This window comes from Citrus sinensis, chromosome 8 (assembly GCF_022201045.2).
Source record: "Citrus sinensis cultivar Valencia sweet orange chromosome 8, DVS_A1.0, whole genome shotgun sequence".
Classification (NCBI taxonomy): domain Eukaryota; kingdom Viridiplantae; phylum Streptophyta; class Magnoliopsida; order Sapindales; family Rutaceae; genus Citrus; species Citrus sinensis.
The window spans coordinates 8,997,037-9,020,444 of NC_068563.1; the positions used below are offsets into that span (position 1 = coordinate 8,997,037).

Here is a 23,408-nt window from a genome sequence, read left to right on the forward strand (position 1 = left end):
ATGATCACTAGCATTACACATCAATTCAAATCGTAAATTCCAATCTGGAGATATAATTACTGGAGCAGTAATGAGGGCTTTCTTTAATTCTCTAAATGCTTGAAGGCATTCTTTGTCAAAGTGAAATGGTTTGTCATGCTCCAGCAATGAACACGGAGGCTTGGCTACTTTGGAAAAATCCTTAATGAATCTTCTGTAGAATCCAGCATGACCCAGAAAACTCCTAATCCCCTTTACTGAAGTTGAGGGTGGTAGTTTATCGATTACCTCTATCTTGGCTTTATCTACCTCAATATCATCCTTGGATATCTTGTGACCCAGCACTACTCCTTCTTGCACCATGAAATGGCACTTCTCCCAATTAAGTACTAAGTTGGTCATTTCACATCTTTTAAGAACTTCTTCCAAGTTATGTAAACAGTTGCTGTATGTTTCTCCAAAAACTGAGAAATCATCCATGAAAACTTCCAAAGTCTGCTCTACCATATCAGAAAATATAGACATCATACATCTCTGAAAAGTTGCTGGAGCATTGCATAACCCAAATGGCATTCTTCTAAAGGCAAATGTTTCGTAAGGACAAGTAAATGTAGTATTCTCTTGATCCTCTAGTGCTATAGCAATCTAGTTGCAGCCTGAATATCCATCTAAGAAACAATAGTATTGTTTTCCAGCAAGTCTGTCCAGCATCTGATCTATGAATGGAAGTAGGAAATGGTCTTTCCTTGTGGCTTTGTTGAGCTTCCTGTATTCCATACACACTCTCCATCCAGTCACCGTCCTTGTAAGAATAAGTTCATTCTTCGCATTAGCCATTACTGTTATCCCTCATTTCTTTGGAACATACTGAACTAGGTTTACCCATGAACTGTCTGATATTGGGTATATAATTCCAGTATCTAACCATTTGATGATTTCCTTCTTTACCACTTCTTTCATAATAGGATTCAGCCTTCTCTGGTGGTCCACCGAATTGCTAGAATAGTCTTTTAAAATGATCTTATGCATACATATTGATGGGCTGATACCCTTAATATCTGCCATGGTCTATCCAATTGCTCTTCTGTATTTTCCTAGCAAATCCACTAGGCTTTGTTCTTGACCTGCATCCAAAGTAGACGAAATGATTACAGGGAGTGTGTTGTTTTGACCAATATAAGCATAATTTAAATGTGAAGGTAACAGTTTTAATTCAAGACTAAGGGGTGATTCAATAGATGGTAGAGTTGGTTTTACTTTCCTGTCTGAAAGATTCAGGTGTTCAATGACTTTGTTGTGCCTATTAGATTGTTGTTTATCCATCCAACCTGTTTGAATTTCTGCAACATCTTCCTCTTCAACCTCCTCAAAGGTGGTGACTTTGTTAAATACATTACTGCAGCATCTGTCCATTCTGTCTGCTACAACAAGATCTACTACACTTAAGAAATTGCAGTCTTCTAGTTCATCAAGGTTTCTCATAGCCTCTAGTACATTGAATGTGACTTGCTGATCATTCACTCTTATGGTCAGCTCTCCTTTTTGCACATCTATCAGAGTTTTTCCAGTTGCTAGAAAAGGTCTGCCAAGTATAATGGGTACCTCTTTGTCAGCTTCAAAGTCCAGCACAATGAAATCCACTGGAAAAATGAATTTTTCAACCTTCACCAGTACATCCTCTATCTTTCCTTCAGGATATGCATGAGATCTGTCAGCCAATTGTAGAGTGACAGTTGTTGGTCTGCACTCCCCCACTCCAAGTTGCTTAAACACAGATAATGGCATCAAATTAATACTAGCTCCCAGATCACAAAGTACTCTACCAGCATACTTATTCCCTATAGAGTAGGGTATTGTAAAACTCCCTAGATCTTTCAATTTTTTGGGAATTTTACTCTGAAGCATATGGCTGCTTTCCTGTGTTAGAGCAACGGTTTTAAATTCTCTCAGCCTTCTCTTTCGTGCCAAGATATCTTTTAGAAATTTCACATAATTTGGCATTTGCGCCAAAGCTTCCACAAAAGGTATGTTTATGTGCAATTGCTTTAGCACTTCCAAAAATTTGCTGAACTGCTTGTCTTGTTTTTGCTTCTGAAACCTTTGAGGGAAGGGTGGTGGATGTCTAAACTGCTGGCTAGACTCAGGAGGTACCAAACTTTGTTTGTTTAAGTTGGTGCAGGTTGTGGCTACTGGTGTTGTAACTTCTTTTTCAGCAAGATCTGGTTGAATTTCTTTTGCAGTTGCTGTAACTGGATCCCTTGCATCAGTGTCTTGATGGGGAGTCTACTGTAACAAGCCTCCCTTTTGAGTTGGTTTTTTAGCTGAATTGCATTCCATCCCATTTTTAGTTACCTCAACTGGGATATCAAATGCTTTCCAGATCTCAGACTAATCACTTTGTAGTGTTCTTTGCTCTCTCTCCTAGGATCTTCTGTGTTGCTAGGTAAGCTTCCTTGAGTTCTGCTGCTCATTGCTGTAGTTAATTGTCCCATTTGATTTTCAAGGTTTCTCAAGGACACAGCTTGACTCTGCACAATTGCTTCATTCGTTGTAATGTACTCCTTGATTAATACTTCCAATGAAGTGATTGGATCCTGACTGATATGCTTTTGCCCTTGACTTTGTTGATGAAAACCATGTGGTTGGGGCTGTGTGTTTCTACTAAGCCATTCGATGCTGGAGCATTTCAATTCTGATTGCTCCATGAGAAATTTCGGTGTTGTTTCCAGCCTGGGTTGTAAGTATTTGAATATGGGTTGTTCTGAGGTTGTTGATTGAAGTTACCCACATAATTTACTGAGGCTGAATTTCCAGGACAATTATCAAAATCATGATCTTCACCACAATAGACACAAGAAAGTTCAGTAACTTGCTTTACTATTGCTGGAGCAGCTGTCATAGCTTTTACCATGTTAGTCAATTAAGTTACTTGAGCTGATAGGGCTGTAATTGCATTAATATTGTGTACCCTTACTGATCCTCTGGCTACTGGTTGCCTAGCTGAAGGCCATTGGTAATTATTATTGGCAATTCTCTCCAAAATTTCATAAGCTTCAGTGTAGGATTTGGATAACAGAGCCCCATTTGCTGAAGCAACCACCATTAACCTTGTGCTCGGGTTTAACCCATTGTAGAAAGTTTCCAATTGAATGCAACAGGGAATACCATGATGAGGACACCTTCTGAGCAATTCCTTGAACCTTTCCCAAGCCTCGTACAAACTCTCATCTTCAATTTAATGGAAAGAGGTAATTTCATTTCGTAATTTCGCATTCTTTGTTGGTGGGAAATATTTCATTAAAAATCTATCAGCCAATTCATTCCATGTAGTAATGCAATCAGATGGTAATGAATTTAACCATGCTCTCACTCGATCCCTTAAGGAATAAGGAAAGAGCCTCAACCTTAAGGCATCTTGCGTTGCTCCAGCAATCTTGAAAGCATCACTTACTTCCAAGAACAATTTAAGATGGAGATGAGGATCTTTATTTGGCATTCCATTGAATTGCCCAATTGTTTGCAACATTTGAAACATCACTGGTTTTAACTCAAAGTTGGCAGCATCTACTTCAGGTCTGATGATGCCAGGATGGATAACTTGAGGAGTTAGTACAGCATAATCTCGTATAGCTCTGTCTCTGTCATCAGCCATGTAAATAATATTTTGTTGCCTGGCTGTCTCCTGTTAGCATGTTCATTCTGCTCTTCTTGAATGTTGGCTGGTTGTAAAGGCTCGTTAGGGTTCAAATTTCCCTCAACTTGCAAATTATTCATATCTAAAACAGTCTTTGAATTTCTTTGTTCTCTTCGCAATCACTTGATAGTCCGTTCAATCTCAGGATCGAATTGGAATATCACGATCCGTCCTTCCGCATGCACGTACTGATCTGCCAATCAATAATATGAATCAAGATTAGTTTAGTGCTATCACGATTCACTTCACACTTTAAAAATAAATAATCAATCCCCGGTAACGGCGCCAAAAACTTGTTGGTTAATTTATATAATATATTATTACCAATGCCAAAGTGCAAGTATACACAACAAGTAATAAAGTAATGAGTATTCAAGATCGTCTCCACTGGGATTGATGTTACTCAAAGTGCTAAAGCAATCACAATAATGCAACCAACTAAAGATCGAAACAAACACTTGTCAAATTATTCTTCCGTAACCAATAATTATAAGAGATAGAAGTAAACTAATACTTGTACGAAATAAACTAAGTTAATTGTGTTTAAGATCCAATTGAGAAGGTAGTAGTTGAATGATCAAACTCTCCTAATGGGGTGACTGTTGATTACCAAATTAGCACCAGTTGTTATAATAAGTGCTGCAGCACTGGGTAGAACAAATCTGCTTCCGCAGCTATCGCATGTTGGAAATCTCATACTTTTAAATCTACTAACAATGACTAGTTGCTCATAAATTTAATGTATGGGTTTATGAACTTTAATCTCTCTACCCTGCAAGGTGAACACCTATGTCCAGGATATCACAAATCTTAATTCAAGTATTGCCCTTATGGGATTTAAGATGACCTAATCCAGGAAACTCAACTTAAGATCAAGTAATACTCCAATAATGTCCGCTAAGACATGCCCTTTTGCTGCTTTATCTTAACTGAAACCATTAAATGGGTGGTCAACCAAAATAACAATTATGTTCATAAAAACTATTAGAGTATAATGCTACAACATTATCATAACAACATATAAGAACAGTCAAGAACCCATTGGATTATTTGTCACTCAACTACACTTAAATTTAGTTCATATTCTGAATGGGAAAAGTAAACATAATGATATTGATCACAGAATACATTCAATCAATCAAAGGACGAAAGATAATATGAATTAAGCACGATGAAAGTCTAAGGATCCTTCTCGATTCTTCGATGATGCCGAACAACACTCCTTAATCTTCTTCTTCTTCTCGCCTTTGTAATTGTCTTTTGATGATAATAATTCTTCGCCGCTTGCTATGTGGTGCATGCCTCCTTTATATATTGCAAATTAGGTTAAAGCCGAAACCCATGAGCGTGCATGTGTTTAAATTAAGAAACATGCAGATCGTGATTTAATTGCTGACCGCGCCTATATTTTCTCCCGCGTTACTCCCAAATTACTGCAGCACTGGTTGCTCTAACATCCTCAACAGCACTTGTATTCTTTCCGATTGTGCTTTCTTTCTTTTGTGACAATCTTCTTTCCTCTTCTTTCCCATCTACTGTCATCGCATCCTTTCATGAATTTAAAACCTACAAATTAAAACCTGTTTTTAGCATAAATTACTATTATTCAAGCTAAACTTGTTAAAACTCAACTAAAATGAATGTTTATGCAAAAGGTCACCAAAATGTAATCAAAACACATTATTTGCTCTCTAAATGACCTTTATTCAAGTCTAAAACAGATGTAATAACTCTCATTTCCTAGAGTTATCAACCCCACACCCGATTTTGACCTTGTTGAGCACCCTTATAAATTGTGAGAGAGAGAGAGAGAGAGAGAGAGAGAAAAGAGAATAGAAGAGAGAGAGGAACTGAGTCAACCCGACTCGCGAGCATGACCCGACCGAATCTCTTATTTCCAGCCACCGCTCCGGTATAGCAAGGTACCGATCGGAAGCTCTTGAACCGTTGGTCATCTCCATGCTATCATTGCCACTGGAAAACGTCCGGGAAGCCATCAATTGAACCCGCAAAAGTCGCGGCAATCGCCACCTCGATTGGCCATGATTTCGCCGGTTTCCGGTGACGCTGCCACTTGGGGTTTGTTCCCCACCATGCCCTTTGCATTTTTTGACCATCCACTGCCGTCGGGGATGTCGTTTTGCTGCCAATCGACCACTTAAGCATTCGTAGTTTCCGAGCTAGATTTTGGAGCCATCGCCACGTGTGGGAGGTTGCCACCGCCACCGTTGGACTCAACGTGGCCAAAACTTTCAGCTCTGAGCTTCCTATCGCCGTTGGTTGAATTCCGATGACTGTTGACCGGCAAGGGTATTTCGGTAATTTCGCACTCTGAGGACAATTTTGTAATTTCAGATTTATGGGTATTTTAGTAATTGTTGAAATTGAGGATAAGTTGGTAATTTATGATTTTGAGGTTAATTTGGTAAATTAAGATTTTGAGGGTATTTTGATAATTTTAAATTCAAGGGTATTTTGGTAATTTTGACATATTTGAGGGTAATTTTGTACTTTTAGAAATTATGAGTATTTTGGTGATTTATGATTTAAATTGAGATTATTTGAGGTTAAGTAGGAATGTGATTATATTGAGGAATTTGAGCATATTGGAGTTTATGATTATAATTTAATTTTATCTTATGGGAGTATTTTTATTTATTTTTAGGCCGATGATATTGATATGCATTTGTTGCTCGAGGATGTCAAGAGGTAAGTAAACTAGATTTACAAACGAATCACAATAAACAATATATATGTGTGGCATGTTTGAAAAGCCTATTTTGATATATATACGGATATGAATTGATATGTTGTGCCCATGTGTTTATGTGATGTGTTGATATGATGTGTTGTTATGTGTTATGTCTGTTTATGGACATGGGCATACGTTTGTGTGGAATTTCATTGGCATGAGCACGAAATGCATTATGTTTTCTGTAAAATGATAAAATGGATTTTAGCCAAACGGAATTTGGAGAAAGAAACTTTGTTTTACAATTTTGGGTTGGATGCTTGAATTCGTTATTGGCTTAGGGGAGAACACTCTGGATGTTATGGTTATGAGATAAGTGGGCGAGGAACGTGTTGGCGAGAAGCCCAAAGTGTATGAAAGTTATGAAAATTACTGGAGTGTCCTACTAAGTGGTAATTGAAGGAAAATAGCTCAAGTGAGTGATTTGAAATAGAATGCGAAAGTTTGAGAATGACAGAATGAGATTTCGATGATTTGTTTTACAATGTTTTCGAATACCATGGCACGTCATCAATTTCCATTGTATATATGTATACATGTATATATATATTTTGGTATATGAAAAATTGGTTTGCTTACTACGTTTCGTACTTATTATAGTTTATTGTGATTCAGTTTCTGTAAATCAAGATTGATTCATGATAAGCGACGAGGAGAACTTGAATGGAGAAAATAGATGGTTTGGCATGAATTTTAAATTCTTCCGCTACAGTTTGCGTTATATATTTGTATTTGGAGACTATAATTCTTTTATGGATTGTAAAAGGATTATTATTATTTATTATTATTATTAAGTATAGATATTCAAGCTCCATTAAGATTCGCCCTGTGGAGGTCGAGGGGGGTCGTTACAAAATTATGCCTTTAAATATGTAATTTATTTTGTTACATGATTATCTTTTATGAATTTGTTCATAAATATTATAATGGAGTTTATTTTGCAAACCTAAATCATTGTTGATTTTTGTGAATTCGACATAAATATTTGATCACATTTAGGGGCTACCACTCGAGGGCCAGAGTGTCGCGAAGTGCCACATATAGTACAAAGTGCCACATGCAAGTCGTTGCATATGGAAAATGAATTTAAATATTTCTGCTCATCGTCCGTAGTTATTCTGATTTTGATTTTGATTATATTATATGATATATATATATATATATATATATATATGTTCTGGACTAGTATTGTGTTTTCATTTTGAGTGTGCACATTATATTCATATTCTAATTTTGTTTCCAGCAACTAGGAGTATAGGTGACATTATATGACATGAACTAACCTCTTGTTTTTTGCATTTATACTATACAATTTGCTTCCATGATTGATTATGTTTTTGGATATTCTGAATTACTATGAATTTATATAATCTTGTTATAATATGCCATTTTATGAGATAGATGACTTGTAAAATATGTTTTAATAAAATGAAAGCTTGCAATATCTTTGGTACCCGATAAACCTATGAAATACTAACTAAGCAACTAAAGAGAGGGGTGAATTGAGATTCTAAAAATTAAGCTAAGTAAACCACACAACAATTTAATCTAATGTCTTCATGAAATCAAAAATAATATTTAACAATACTCAAAAATAAAAGAGTAAGGGAAGAGAGAGCAAACACAAAGATTTTTACGTGGTTCGGCAATCCCCTCCTACATCCATGCTTCCAAGCAAACCAAACTTGAGGATTTTACTATCCAAACCTCCCAAGGCTTCAAATGCTTATAATTGACTTCCAAGGTGTCAATGAACCTTTACAATAAGAGATTATCCCCAATCTCTTCACTCAAGTGTTTCCCACATTTACACACTCACAAATTTTACAATGAATTCAAGAATTGCAATAAATACTCTTCACTCAAGTGTTTCCCACACTTACACACTCACAAATTTTACAATGAATTCAAGAATTACAACAAATACTCTCTTTTAGATTGGATATACAAATAATAGCTCAATGAAAATTTAATCTATGATGATTTGCGAATTGGAAGCTCAAAATATGTTGTTTACACTTGTTTATGCTTGCAAAAGTCTCTAAAAATGAGTTTGATTTGAATTTATATAGTTTTGACACAAAAACTAACCACTATGGATTTTTTGGTGATAACCGGCTGGCCATTTTGGTGAATCTGGTTAGCCCCTTGATGTTACTGTTATATTCAAGGATTTAAATTTTTGCACATCCGGTTTGTCACTTTTCATTTTCCGATTAGTCATTTTTACTCCACAGAGCTTCTGTTTGATAACTGGTTTGCCGCTTTGGTGAATCCGGTTAGCGGCCTGCTACAGTGAAACAATAATTTTTTTAAATTATAGTTTTTCCCCAAAAATTTATAAAATTAATCTATGGCCTAGATATTTATAAAGCTTTGCAAATAGGTCCATATTTAGAATTTAAAACAATACTTGTTGATTTTATAGTTCTCAAAACTTTTCAATTTAAACCATGAGCTTGGAAACAACCAATTTCATAAAATCATTTTCTTGTTTCAAAATCATAATGTGTAATTCTTTGTTTATCCAAACCATGTGGTTTGTTATCATCACAATCAACAATATGGATACATATATGTTAGCAACCTAATGTACCGATAATGGTTTTACTTACCGAGTTGACTACTCACCCCTTGTCGTTACTTTTTGCAGATTAAGTACCTTGTTGAGAGGTGTGCTTGTCTTTGCAGCTAGAGATTAGCTTATTTTTTGTAGTCGTACTACATCAATAAATTCATATATGATTAAGACAAATCATTCAATGAATTTACTACAGTTTAAACATAAATAGAGCGCCCAACTCTATTTATCAACTGCGAACTAAATTTATTTAATCATAAGATAACTTGTATTTATGTCTTCTGTGAATCCATATGATGATCACATAAATACATATAATATAATTAAATGGACATTTTTCAATATATATTTATGCAATTGAAAATATCTCAAATATTTTATTAATCAAAAAATAAATTAATATGCTTTAAATGAGCATATAATCCCAACACAACATAACATCCATCTAATGGTTGGTACTAAATTTATAATTAATGGTTAATTGAAAGATGAAAGTTATATACTTCAACAATCACTTTGATTTCTTATTTATTTTCTCCTCTTATCTCTAGATCTTAATTTGCATTGTGCAATGCTGCAAGTTAAATCTTTCTAATAGTTGATGATGGGAAAAATTGAAAAAAATTTAAAGGGAAGGAAAGAGAAGAAAAAAGTAGATGAGAAAAGGAGTTCGGTTCATGGTAAAAATAGAGATAGAGGAAACAATGAAGAAAATGACGAAAAAGAAGAATGTTGGTGGAGACGAGATCGGATGAAAGACAAATTAAATGATATAGCAGAATGTGTTAAAATTAATGTGTTATATCATCTAACTCACTAGATCTCAGCTATTAATTAGTTTTATTCTAAATTTATGTTAATTTATTTTATACTAAATTTATGTGTATGTTAGTTATTTTAAGAAAGAAAATAAAAGGATAGGCAAAAGTACGTATCAATTTTTTAACCCCTATCTCTTTAAATTTTCAAATTATGGTCACCAAACAAATAAAATTGCTTGAAAAATCACTCAATCAGACTCTTGGAGACACATATATTAGAATATGTAGGAGTGCTCACGTATAAATATTTCTTATCATTTACCTCATCCTATCTCATATTTCCTTCGATTTTGAAACCCATGACCTTTTTGTTACTTCCATAGTAAAAGTCCAACCGAGTGAGCTATATATCCTGTCGCACTACTACAAAATACAACACAATGACCCATATGTTGTGAAGGCTTTTCTTAACAACTGTCGTTAAAAGTATTTGATGACCGATATTATATGAACCGTCCTAATATATAATAGTCATTCAATGTGAAGCTAAAATATAGTATTACTTTTAATGACGGTTTTGTATAATAACTGTATAAAATAATTAAAAATTTACAATCGCGGTTCTATTATAACGTTCATTAAATGTCAAGTTAAGATATAGTCTTATTTTTATTGACGATTCTGCATAAAAATGGTTATTGAAAGTAATCTAACATTTATAATGACGGTTCTATCATATAATGATTATTAAATATCAAGGTAAAATACATTCTTATTTTTAATGATGGTTTTGTGTAGAAACAATCATTGAAAGTAATTTAACATTTACAATGACAGTATATAGTTATTAAATATCAAGTTAAAATATAGTCTAACTTTTAATGAAGATTATATATAAAAATGGTCATTGAAAGTAATCTAATATTTTCAATGACTGTTCTATTATATTATAGTCACTAAATGTTAAGATTAAATGCCGTCTTTCTTTTAATGACGATTATATATATAAATGATTATTGAAAATTATCTAACATTTATGATGATAGTTCATTATATGACGGTCATTAAATGTAAAATATAAAAAAAATGATCTTTAACATTAATTTACAAAATGCTAAACTACACTGTTATGAAAGACAACACTTAAAAACAGTCATGTTTACAAATTATAACATTATAAATTTAAATTTAAATTAAAAAATTTTAATATGCAAAAACAGTTATATTTTGCATATAAAAAGAAAGTATGGGTGGGCAAAGTCGTTCTGTTTTTCTTAAAAAATTTTAAGAAATCAGTTTTTACCTATTAATTTTTTTGACGAAATCTATTTTTACATATTAAACTTTTTAATTTAAGTAAATCATATTTACAAGTAAAAATTTATATTAAAAAAATAAAGTGAAATCAGTTTTTTCATATAAAAAATTAAAAATTAAAAAAATATATAAATTCATCCACCTCATTACCAAATCTCCCCCGCATCCCCCCGCCCCCCGTGGAACCCCCACCAAGAAAACTCTAATCTCTCCTCTCCTCATGTTTCTCATCGCAACACTCTCACAACTCTCCGATCTCTCCCAACTGATACGCTGCCAGAGCCTAGCGGCGCCACGCAGTCCGACCCTAGCTGCGCCACACCGCCAACCCGCCACCGGTCAAACGTCGCTGGAAAACCCCTCAATCTCCAAACTTTTGCCTTCAAACTCCTCGGTAATTAACTTTTCACATCGACGGTTCCTTTCTCAGATCTAAATCAATTTCTCTTTGTAAATATATATTCTTGGTCTGGTTTGGATATTCGTTAGGTGAATATGTGGATTCAAACATGATTCTGGGACTGTACAGTTAAATGGGTTTTTGGAATTAAGTTTTTAGTGATCAAAATCTAAAAATTGTTGAGTTTTGAGCTTTCGCGGTTGATTTGTGAAGTGGGATTTTGCTTATGTTGAGTTCTTAATGCATATTGAACACATAGTTCTAATTTGAGTAATAGAAATTGTTGTATTATAGTTTTTGGTAGAAGTTACAGTAATGAAAGTTTAATTGAGGAGTCAGGTATTGTAAGTTCTTTTGGGATTTGGTTTGCTTTTTGATTCAGTCCGTTACTCCCTTTCTTGTTATAGGTTGGATTAATGGAGAGCTTTTGCTTATGAGTGTTGATGCTGAAATCGGCTCGCCCTTTGCCCGACCAGATTTTTACACCAACGTTCACGTTATCAATAATGAAGATATCAATTCTTTCTTGCTTCAACGATTGCTCCAGCCGCTGAAGTTGGAATTGTCCCTCTTTTTCTCACTAAGCCTGCGTTCACAAAAGTAGACCAGAGACGCCGGTGGTTTTGCCAGCGTAAACCCTCCGATGTCTAAGTTAGCACAAGGTGTCTACGGGAAAACGGTGCAATTAAGGTTCAAATAATTGCTTAGAATTGGCTCACTCTCGGTATTGAAAAGTGTCTGGATACAATTTGGCAGAGTTTTCCCTTCTCTCCATTTTTTTCTATCCCTTCTTCATCGATTTCTTCTTCTTTTATAGCCGCTGTCCCACGTTCCCGTTTAGCCTTCATCCCTCCTTTTTCGGGTGGTGGCAGCCCCTCATGGGACTCTAAATGCTACATTATGAGCAAACGTGGGATCTCGCATCTCCCGCAACGATTCTGGGAAAAGCGCAACTACCGTGATTCTGTGGGATCGTGTTCCCGCTTTTTCGGGGGATGGGTATCGGCTCGGTATATACCTCTGGTCGGTATACTCCCCTGGTTGGTACTCGTCTCTGGTCGGCTCATATTTGTCCCCGTGTTCTGCTCGTACCATTTGGCTGAGGTGATCCATGCCGGGGCAGAAATAGTAGCATGGCCGACCTAGTGCTTTTATTTACTTAACACCAGTCCCCCAGTTTTTGGTCTTGCGAGTGAAATGAGTTAAGAGTAGAAACTAATAGTCAAATCTTACCAACCCAGGGGCTTCTCATCTAGTCTTCTATTTACCGGGACGGACCTGAGGTACCATTTTTCTTCTGGAGAGGTTCCGACCTGAGCATGGGCCTTAATGAGCATGTCCATTGCATATCTGGGTTTGCATCTAGCCTGGCCTCTTGTAATGGTTAGTGACGTGGCATCTCCAGACTCTTCGTATTTGAAATTTGAAACGACGGGCTATTCGTCCTCGATATACGGTAAGTGAGCTGGCATCCCCATCACTTAAATGCTTTCATTTCCTTCTTTTCATTTCAAATCCCTAGACTTACATCATCATTGTTTTGTTATTCGTCTCTCCGTCGTTAACCTACCCCCTCTTTGAACTTTACTCACACTTTCCGCGTCCGGAGCATCTACTTGCTGGGTTTTTCCTCAGTCACGGCAGCGCTATCAGGGCCAGTTCATTCCAGGTATTGCTTTTAATCTCTTCTCTAGTTGTTGTTGATTGGGTTCTGTGTTGCCCCCTTTTGTATCCGTATACTCGAGTTTTCTTTGTTTTCTTTTGGGATTCCGATATGTCAAATCGGAAAAGGAAGTTAATTGTTGATGAGAGTGATGAAGAAACAGGGGATTCAGACCTTAATGTGTCAATACCCACCGATTTCTTAGGTCCCTCCAGTAGTGTAGGTCCTTCTCATGGCAGGGATACCCTTGAATACCCACACCCCCTGACCATTTCGCCTTCCCTTGAATTAGAGCTTATGGGGAATAGAGGTAGACCCGCATCCGGCTTTGGTGAGGATCACAGTTATGGTGGGGTTGGGGTCCCTGAAGAAGTGGGTGATGGCGAGGGAAGCAGTTCCGAGCCGAGTGAACCCTTTAGGAAAAGGAACCTTGGTCACATGGTGGAGGCGGATTCTTACCGTATTGATTTCATAGCTTGTGCCACTACCCCCACTGATCTGTTCAAGCTTAGGAACCTCTACAACATTCCCGAGGAGGTTCTCCTTGTAGTTCCTGGGAAAGGTGATGTACCTAGTCGGCCTCCGAAGGGGTACGTGACGATGCACTTGGAGAGTTTCAGACTAGGAGCTCGGCTGCCCCTTCAACGTTATTTTGCCAAGATATTGGGCGGTATGCACCTGGCCCCAGGTCAGCTACACCCAAACGGGTGGAGGGTTATCTCAGCTATGTTTGTGATGTGGGAGAGGTGCGGATCGGAGGAGCCTTCCCTTGTTGAAGTGAAGCATCTGTACCAGCTGCGGAGCAGCCCAAAGGAGGTGGGCTGGTACTACTTCATGTCCAGTTCTGTAAAGAGGAAACCGATCACTGGGTTTCCTTCTTCATGTAAGAATTGGAAGAACAAATTCTTCTTTGCTGGAGGAAACTGGTGTCCAGCAGTCCGGTCGCTTGGTGGGGATATTTACCTTCCAACGCATTTTGTCACCCTAGGTCGTTCATTTTTGCCTATATTCTTAATCAAAATTGCCACTTATTGGGTTTTTTAACCTTGTTTGTTTTTTCAGAATCTTGGGGTTTGGTTAAGGACCTTGAAGACCGACTCTTGCTCCAGGTTGAAACTGCTCTGGTGAACGCGTCTACCTGCCAAGACCTGCCGTCACCAACAAACTTGGTCGGTTCGGGCTTAGTGGACATTGCTGCCGGGATAGATAACAAGATCCTCAGTGCAATGAGTAGAAAGCGTGGTCGGGCTCCGAGCAGCTCCAGCAACCCTCCTCCTCCTCCGAAGAAAGTCAGTGTTGGCCCTTCTAAGGCTTCTGTTCCTGCTCTGCCCCCACCTCCACCTCGTAAGAGTGTCGGGGAGAAAACTACTGACAAGAGTTCTGAGGTCAGCACACGCTCTGGGGACCGATCCTCCCCTCTTCCGGCTCGTGATCAGGGTGACTACCTGACCCCGTATCAGAGGGACTATGGGAAGTCACTGGGACCGAAGATGGTCTAGGACATTGAGAGCATGAATCTCAATGAATTAGCTGGTTCTGTCCAAAGGGTCTCCTTCAAGTTGGCCACCATAGTATCTTGTTACAAGAATAGGATCACGCGCCAAGAGAGGAAGCTCCAAGCTGAGAACCAGGACTTGAAGAAGAGGGTTGAGTCTGCTGATCGCTCGAAGGAGAAGCTGGCCGAGCTAAATAGACAGATTACGGAGCTAGAGGAGAAAGTTGCGGTTGTTGAGTCCACTTCCTCCAAACTTGAGGGTGAGTTAGGTGACCTGAAGTCTGATCTTCAGGCTACTTAAAGTGAAAGAGATACTCTGAGGACCGCCCTTGAGGGAGAAATCAAATCCCTGAGTGAGCAGCTGGCTGAGGAGAAAGGCAAATTCACTGATGTGGACGATCGGCTGGATGCCGAGTATGACTCTGGGGTTGCTTTCTCCTATAAGTGCATCATTTCTGTGCTTAAGGAAGAATATCCCGAGCTGGACATAAGCAAGCTGGAGGCTGGAGTGCAGCGGTATATGGCAGAGATCGGCCAGGCAGATAAGGAGCAGGGTGAGCAGGATCAGGTGGAGGCTCCTTTAGATAGAGTGCAAGAGTGGGAAGCTAGGGGACGTGCTTTTGAAGTGGGACAAGGGTCCGTGCCTCCTCCTCCCGGCATTGCTGATCTTCCACCTCCAGAGATAGTTGATCCTTCACCTGCTAAAGCCATTGACCCTCCTAATCCTTATGTCTATTTTTGTATAGACTCTAGATTTTCATTCGTTTTGTAAACATTTAAATGCTTATAAATTTTTAGATGTTCTTTACTGGCTTTCTTGTCTGGTTTTTGCTCATGGATTGTTTCTGCAAATTAATTTGACAATTTATCTGATTTTGCCTGCTGGTTCTTTAGTGGACCGAGCAGGAATAGGCATCCGCTTGCCTTAGTAAAATTTTTGCAAAATTACCTGTTGGTCGTTCGCTGACCGATCAGGAGCAGGCACTTACTTGCCTTAGTAGAATTTTCGTAAAATTGGCTGCTAGTCTTTCGTTGACCGAGTATAAGCAGGCACTTATTTGCCTTTGTAAAAATTTATAGAAATTGCCTGCTGGTCTTTGTTGACCGAGCAGGAACAAGCACTTGTTTGCCTTTGTGGAAATTTCGTAAAATCGCCTGCTGGTCTTTCGTGGGCCGAGCAGGACCAGGCACACACTTGCCTTGGTAAGAATTTCGTAAATTTAGCTGCTGGTCTTTCGTTGACCGAGCAGGAGCAGGCACTTACTTGTCTTAGTAGAATTTTCGTAAATTTAGCTGCTGGTCTTTCGTTGACCGAGCAGAAGCGGGCACTTACTTGCCTTAGTAGAAGTTTCATAAATTTAGCTGCTGGTCTTTTGTTGACCGAGCAGAAGCAGGCACTTACTTGCCTTGGTAGAATTTTCGTAAATTTAGCTGCTGGTCTTTCGTTGACCGAGCAGAAGCAGGCACTTACTTGCCTTAGTAGAATTTTCATAGAATTAGCTGCTGGTCTTTCGTTGACCGAGTAGAAGCAGGCACTTACTTGCCTTAGTAGAATTTTTTGTAGAATTAGCTGCTGGTCTTTCGTTGACCGAGTAGAAGCAGGCACTTACTTGCCTTAGTGAAATTTCTTGAAATTGCCTGCTGGTCTTCGTTGACCGAGCGGGAATTAGACACTTGTTTGCCTCTGTAGAATTTCAAAAAATTAGTTGCTGGTCTTTCGTTGACCGAGCAGAAGTAGGCACTTACTTGCCTTAGTAGAATTCTTTAATGGGCTTGTTAGCAGGGGGATTTCATGCTGAATTCATCTTTATTGAAATTTGAATGCGTTACAGAAATACAGAATATATGCATGTGCAACAAGCCATCATGCATTTAACAGATATAACTTATCAAAATGAAGATTTAGTAGAGCACTTTGCTTACTGGAAATACTTCTTCAAGTGCTCGGCGTTCCACGACCTCTTCACGTCTCGTCCATCTAGGTAGGCTAACTTATAAGCTCCTGGTCCAATCGCTCGTATCACCCGATACGGGCCTTCCCATTTTGGGCCAAGAGCACCATGGTTGGGATCTTTAGTGTTTTGATTCACCTTCCTCAGTACCCAATCCTCTGCTCGGAATTGCCTCATGCGTACGTTCTTGTTGTAATAACGCATGACCCTTTACTGACACTAGGCCACTTTTTACGAAGCCCCTTCTCTTTTCTCTTCCAGCAGGTCCAGGCTCAAGCAGATCTATTCCCCATTTTGCTCCTCATTGAAGTATTCCGTCCGGTGTGTTCCTATTCCAATTTTTGCTGGGACTACCGCCTCATGACCAAAAGCTAAAGCAAACGGGGTTTTCCCTGTAGCAGTTTTGTGAGTTGTCCGGTAAGCCCACAATACCCCTGGTAGCTCGTCAACCCAAGCTCCCTTCTTCTCTCACAGTCTAGTCTTCAGGAGTTTCTTTATCACTTTGTTGGTTGCTTCCACTTGCCCATTTGCCTGGGGGTGTGCGGGGGTGCAGAACTTCAGGTCCACCCCCAAGTTCCGGCAAAATTCTCTGAAATTGTTGTTGTCAAATTGCCTCCCATTGTCTGTAATGATGACATAGGGGATCCCGTATCTGCAGATGATATTCTTCTAAATAAAATCCGTCGTCTTTCTCTCCGTAATTTGGCTGAGGACTCCCACCTCTACCCACTTGGTGAAGTAGTCTATTGCCACAATCGCATGTGTTGCCACTCCTCGGCCCTTAGGTAATGGACCGATCAGGTCGATTCCCCATTGGGCAAAAGGCCATGGGGATGTCATTGTGGTAAGCTTTTCTGGGGGTTGTGCAAGAACCTCAGAGAAGCTTTGTCATGTTTTACAGTTCTTTGCCATCTTTTTTGCATCCTGGTGCATGGTTGGCCAAAAGTATCCTTACCGAAGTGCCTTGAAGGCTAAAGTTCTTGCTCCCGAGTGATTGCCACATATTCCTTCATGAATCTCCCTTAGTACATAATCTGCCTCCTCATCATCCAAACATCGCAAAAGGGGCAAAGTGAATCCTCGGCGGTAGAGCACCTCATCGAGTAGTGTGTACCTCGCTGCTCGGCATTTTAACTTTCTTGCTTGCCTTTTGTCCTCCGGTAAAATGCCATCGCGGATGTATGCAAGAATCGGGTCCATCCAGGATTCTTCAGTGCTTACTCTCATTACCTCTACTTCCTCCCCTATACTCGGCAAGGTTCTCACCTCTAGTGGAACTGACTTAGGTAATTTGGGATCTACAGTTGCAGCCATCCTAGCCAACATGTCAGCTCGGTAATTTTCATTCTAGGATATCTGCTTCACCTCTACCTCATTGAAGAGTTCAACCATTTGCTTCGCCTTCTTCAAATAAAGCCCCAATTTCTCTTCCCTTACTTGGAATTGATCGCTGAGCTGGTTACATACTAGCTGGGAATCTGCTCGGATTTTTACTCTTTCTGCCCATAGTGCATGTGCAAGACCGAGCCCAGTAATGAAGGCCTCATATTCAGCTTGGTTGTTCGTAAGCTGGAACTCGAACTTTACAGCATAGGATACCTCGACACCTTCTGGGCTTTGTATTATAACTCCTGCCCCGGATCCCTGTTCACTACGTGACCCATCAACCATTACCAGCCATACCCCATTTGGATCCTCTTGTTCTGCTGGTTGTTCCTCTTGGACCTCTTCCCCTGGTTCAACACAGTCAACCATAAAATCAGCCAGGGCTTGGGCCTTGATTGCTCCTCGGGGCCAGTAGGATAGGTCGAATTCGCTCAGCTCCACGGACCATTTCACTAACCGCCTTGATGCATCTGGTTTTTGAAGCATTTGTTGAAGAGGCTGGTCAGTCATCACAATTATCAGGTGGGCCTTAAAATATGATCGCAGTTTTCGTGCTGCCGTTATTAAAGCCAGTACCCATTTTTCCATCAATGGGTACCTAGTTTCTGCGTCTACCAGGGCTTTACTAGTGTAATACACGGGGTGTTGCTTCCCTTCATCTTCTCGGACTAATACTGAGCTGGTAGCCCATTTTGAGATTGCCAAGTACAAAAACAGCTGGTCACCTTCTCTCGAAGTTGATAGTAACGGGGCATGGGCCAGATACTCCTTCAGCTGCCCAAACGTCTCCTCACATTCTGATGTCCATTCCATCTTCTTCCCTTTCTTTATGGTTTGGAAGAAAGGGTGGCATTTATCCGTGGCCCGCGAGATGAATCGGTTCAATGCTACCAATTTTCTGGTAAGGCTCTGCACCTCCTTAACTGTTCGTTGGGATCTCATTTCTATTACCGCCCATATTTTTTTCGGGTTGGCCTCGATCCCTCGGTGGCTCACCAGGAATCCCAAAAATTTGCCCGAGCTGACCCCAAATGTACATTTCTCCGGGTTTAGCTTCATTTTATACTTCCTCAGCAATTCAAAGGTTTCTTTCAAGTGTTTCATGTGATCCCTCGGTTCTTTGGACTTTGTGATCATATCGTCCACATATACCTCTATAGTATGACCGATCAAGGGCTTGAAGATCTTGTTCACTAACCTTTGATAGGTAGCTCCTGCATTTTTCAGGCCAAAAGGCATCACCCTGTAGCAAAACAAACCCATGTTAGTTATAAAGGTGGTGTTTTCCTCATCCCGTTCGTCCATGGGTATCTGGTTGTATCCCGAAAAGGCATCCATGAAGCTGAGCAGACTGTGACCCGCTGTTGAGTCCACCAATTGATCTATCTTTGGTCAGGGAAAACTGTCCTTCGTGCATGCCTTATTAAGATCTGTGAAATCCACACACATTCTTCATTTTCCGTTGGCCTTCTTTACCAGTACTACATTGGAAATCCACTCCGGGTATTTGGCCTCCCTTATATATCCTACTTTCAACAGCTTCTCCACCTCGGCGTTTATGGCCTCGTACCTTTGCTGGTTAAAGCATCTCCTCTTCTGCTTCACCGGCCTCGCCCCCTTCTTGATTGCCAATTTGTGGCAAGCTACCCTGTGATCAATTCCTGGCATGTCCTCGTGAAACCAGGCGAATATATCTGCATGTGACTGTAGGCACTTTACCAGCTCGCCTTTTACTGCCCCGACCAATCCTGATCCGATCCTAACCACTCTGCTTGGGTTGTTTTTACTTACCACAATCTCTTCTAGCTTCTCAATAGGTTCTTGGCGACCCTTTTTAGAATCTCCTCGGTTATCAAGAGAAGTAACCTGTAGTGTCTCCTTGGCTGCTGTAGCATGACAGCTCCTTGCCATCCTCTGGTCGCCTTTTACTACACCAACCACTCCATTTACTCTGTACTTCAGTGCCAAGTAATGCGTGGATATAACGCATTGGCTTATCCTCATGAATGGTCTCCCCAGTATCATCTGGTAAGGGCTTCTTTCCTCTACCACGACAAAGTCCAGCATCATCGTTATTTCAAACGGCATTGTCCCCACAGTAATCGGGAGTTCGATGATCCCCATGGGAGTTAACCGCCCCCCTCCAAATCCCTTTAAGGATGTATTTGTCCGTTCCAATTTCAAGTCTGCAATTCCCATATCATCTAGGGCCGATTTAAACAGGATGTCAACCGAGCTGCCATGTCTACCAGTATTCGTCGCAATTCTGTACCAGCCACCATTGCCTTAATCATCAGTGCATCCTCATGAGGATATAAAATACCCTCTTCATCGTCATCTGTCCACATAATGGGAACTTGCCGCACTTTTGCCTTCTTGGCTGCTGGCAAATTGGAAAGCACTTCTTTGCTGGTCATGGCGTATCTCCCATAGTTCTTATGTGCCCTATTCGAATCCCCAACCAAGGTTGGCCCTCCTGCTATCACACGGATAGTCGGCTGCTCAAGTTCCAGGCCCCTCTCACCTCCTTCATCCTGCGTGTACTGTGATTCAATGACGGGGGACACCCCATCTACATATTCATCCAAATAACGGTTTCTCACCAAATCCTCCACCTGAATCTTAAAAGTCACGACATTGGCTGATAGTGTGACCGTGAGTGTCGTGAAATTTGCAGAATCTGCTCTTATCCCGTCGGTGAGCAGGTTTTGTTATAGGGGCTGGAGGGTACAACAGGCCTCGTCCCTCGATTCTCTCATACAACTCCTCCATAGGGACTTTTAACGGGGTGTATTGTCTGTACGCTGAGCTCTGGTCAATCAGCTGGACTGCTCAGCTATCATGAATATCGTCCCGAGCGGATATTGAAGGTAGCTGACCTGATCGTCCCGTTTTGGGGTTAGCTGTATGTAGTGCTCTGGGAGCGTTGTGATAACGATGGTTAGCCAACTGCCGTAATTCTCGTTGCCGCTCCAGGAATGGGGGGCGCGGGGGCTGATCCCAATTGTGTTGGACCTGTGGCAGTCTCTGAGCCATGGGGTAAGGGCGAGACCGAGCTGATACTGCACCCATCATTAAGGACTCCCCAACTCGCTTTCCCGACCTGCTCCCACTTGGGGTTCTCCTTTCCTTTCGTCTCAGCTCCTCCAGCTGTTCACTCTTTATCCTTGCCGATTTTTCTTCTTCGATTTCAATGTCTCTCTTTGCTTGCTCATACCCCGCTGAATAATTCTGCACCAGGGGGCTTCTCAGGTTATACCATAGCCGGCCTATCCTCACACCCTCCTTTAATCCCCTCAACGCCTGCGGGTGATTGAAAGCTCCCAAATCAAGCACGGCTCAGTGGTATCGCTTTACAAAATCTCGAAGGGGTTCTTGTTCCTCCTGCTTCATCCCCATTAGTTCCATCATATCATCCTCTGGAGCCACTGCTCCTCGGAACTGTTCGGCCAGCTCTCGGCACATCTGCTCGTACCCTTTGATACTTCCTCGTGACAGCTTGCAGTACCATTCTCGGGCTCGTCCCTCCAGTGTCAATGGGAACACCCTACACCTCTGAGCTGGTGTTAACCCCTGAACACCCGTCATGTCGTTAAAACGTTCAATATGCACCAGTGGATCACTTCTCCCGGAGTATTTGAGGTCGGGGAAGTGGAAATCTCTTGGGATTACAATACCCATGATCTCAGTTGATAGTAGAGATTCTTCATCTAGCATTATCCTCCAGCTCGGGGGCTTCCTCTTGCCCTGTATCTCCTCTATCACTTGCGCTAATCTGCGCACCTCTCCTTCTAATTCTACAGCACGGTCAGGATCACGCGCAGCTATCTGATCTCGCTCCTGCTCGGCATTCTGCAACCGCTGTTTGAGCTCTCCTTCATCAACATTGCTTCTGTGGGGATGCACCACATTAGGTTGGTCTGCCGGCGGAGGGATTTCCTCGACTCTACGTCTCCGGAGGCTGGGTTCTGCTCCAATATCATCTCTCCCCGCGGGGGTTTCACAATCCCTTCTCCGCTCATCCCACAGCTCATACAGTATGGTCGCGAGAGTCTCCATTTGTTTCTCCATCCGCTCCAATCGATCTTGCATCATCCTCTACCGGGCTTCATTTGTAATTTCCCGAAGAGTGATTGTCTCCACAGCCAGTGGCGGACCCAAGAAATAAATTCAGAAGGGGCTTAATATAAATTGATTAAAAAAAATTCGACAAGATAATAAAAACCAACTAAAAAATAATAAGTAAAATATTCAATTTTATTGACATAATCATTTTTAAAACTTCTTCAACTATTCTCGACGTGTTTTCATATTTTGAAAACGTCGAATAATATCTTCATTGTCAATACAAGCAAATACATCTTTTTCTATGGATACAACTAAGTTATCATTCAGCCATTGATCACCCATCCGGTTTCGAAGTCGATTTTTCACAAAATTCATGGCTGAAAATACTCTTTCTACAGTGGCAGTAGCTACAGGTAGAATTAAAGCTAATGTAACCAATTGGTAAACTAACGGGTACACCTTGTCCTTTTTAGTCTTAACCATTGTCCTTGCAAGTTCACCAATCCCTTTCAATTCTGAAAATTCTGACTAGATCGTAAATCCATAATGTATACATCAAGTTGCATCTCAAGTGCTATAAGATCTATTGCAGAAAAATCTTTAGGATAAAATTCAGCAAGTTGCAGTAATTTTTCCTTGTCAAAAGCTGCAAACAAATCATTTGGACATAGACAAGCCAAACAAATAAGCAACTCAGTATTTGACTCATTGAAACGATTATTTAGCTCTTGAAGTTGCATGTCTAAGACAACATAAAATAACTCAACTCAATACCGATGTAAATTTGTGATCTCTCGAGCTTTATGGCGTGATCGCCCTGGAATTAAAAACAAATCATCCATATCTAAAACATTGATATCATGCTTGCTACAGAAAGTAGAAACTTGAACAAATAAAGAATCCCATCCACTATCTCTCAACTTCTGAAGGTTATGCTTATAAACTTCAACCAATGTTACAGCATTCAAAATATCTTGATCTTTCCTTTGTAGTGCTCGTGACAATTCATTTGCATAGCCAAGAATATTTTTCATTAAGAATAAACAAAATACGAAATCAAATGATTGCATCAACTTCAATAGCGTATTAGCTTGAAATCTTTGTTCAGAATTTCCTTCAACTTCAATTACCTCAAGCACATCAACCACAGATGGAAATATAGAAATTATGCTCATTAACGTACCATAATGAGAAGACCAGCGTGTATCAGCAGGACGCTTTAAAGTAATCTCCTGATTCAAACCTTGTCCACTTGAAAGCTCGCCTTTACCTAATGTTTCAATAACTGCAAGAGCATGTTTCTCATGTAGAATGTCACGACATTTAGCTGACACGCCAACAACATTAACTAGCATTGAAA

The 23,408-nt window shown here is 40.1% G+C and overlaps 3 protein-coding genes, 1 non-coding gene and 1 pseudogene across 4 annotated transcripts; 2 read left to right on the forward strand and 3 right to left on the reverse strand.

The window, feature by feature from the left end:
• Positions 1 to 1,047: 1,047 nt before the first annotated feature.
• Positions 1,048 to 2,890, reverse strand: LOC127899281 (uncharacterized). The gene is made up of 2 exons (XM_052432627.1): positions 2,764 to 2,890; positions 1,048 to 1,817 (listed from the first exon to the last, which is right to left on the reverse strand). The coding sequence occupies exons 1-2, from the start codon at positions 2,888 to 2,890 to the stop codon at positions 1,048 to 1,050; spliced, it is 897 nt and encodes a 298-aa protein (XP_052288587.1).
• Positions 2,891 to 3,140: 250 nt separating this feature from the next.
• LOC112496349 (small nucleolar RNA R71) lies at positions 3,141 to 3,247 on the forward strand. The gene has a single exon (XR_003062887.2). It is a non-coding gene; the product is annotated as a small nucleolar RNA R71 (small nucleolar RNA).
• Positions 3,248 to 13,258: 10,011 nt separating this feature from the next.
• LOC107175636 (uncharacterized) lies at positions 13,259 to 15,414 on the forward strand (annotated as a pseudogene).
• A 4,770-nt stretch (positions 15,415 to 20,184) lies between these two features.
• On the reverse strand, positions 20,185 to 22,075 carry LOC107176271 (uncharacterized). The gene is made up of 3 exons (XM_052432628.1): positions 21,338 to 22,075; positions 20,860 to 21,283; positions 20,185 to 20,621 (listed from the first exon to the last, which is right to left on the reverse strand). The coding sequence occupies exons 1-3, from the start codon at positions 22,073 to 22,075 to the stop codon at positions 20,185 to 20,187; spliced, it is 1,599 nt and encodes a 532-aa protein (XP_052288588.1).
• A 740-nt stretch (positions 22,076 to 22,815) lies between these two features.
• LOC127899282 (uncharacterized) lies at positions 22,816 to 23,403 on the reverse strand. The gene has a single exon (XM_052432629.1). It carries the CDS (start codon positions 23,401 to 23,403, stop codon positions 22,816 to 22,818), a length of 588 nt encoding a protein of 195 aa, XP_052288589.1.
• Positions 23,404 to 23,408: the final 5 nt, after the last annotated feature.

Bases quoted from the DNA above. Each gene is read 5' to 3' on its own strand.
- LOC107176271 (XM_052432628.1), bottom strand. From the start codon at position 22,075: ATGATGCAAGATCGATTGGAGCGGATGGAGAAACAAATGGAGACTCTC. The intron at 21,284-21,337 runs GTAAAGCGATAC...AATCACCCGCAG, and splicing joins AAGAACCCCTTCGAGATTTT to GCGTTGAGGGGATTAAAGGA. The intron at 20,622-20,859 runs GTCAGCTACCTT...TCACACTATCAG, and splicing joins CCCCAAAACGGGACGATCAG to CCAATGTCGTGACTTTTAAG.
- LOC127899282 (XM_052432629.1), bottom strand. From the start codon at position 23,403: ATGCTAGTTAATGTTGTTGGCGTGTCAGCTAAATGTCGTGACATTCTA.
- LOC127899281 (XM_052432627.1), bottom strand. From the start codon at position 2,890: ATGGTAAAAGCTATGACAGCTGCTCCAGCAATAGTAAAGCAAGTTACT. The intron at 1,818-2,763 runs GTAACTTCAATC...CCTACTCTATAG, and splicing joins AGCCTCAGTAAATTATGTGG to GGAATAAGTATGCTGGTAGA.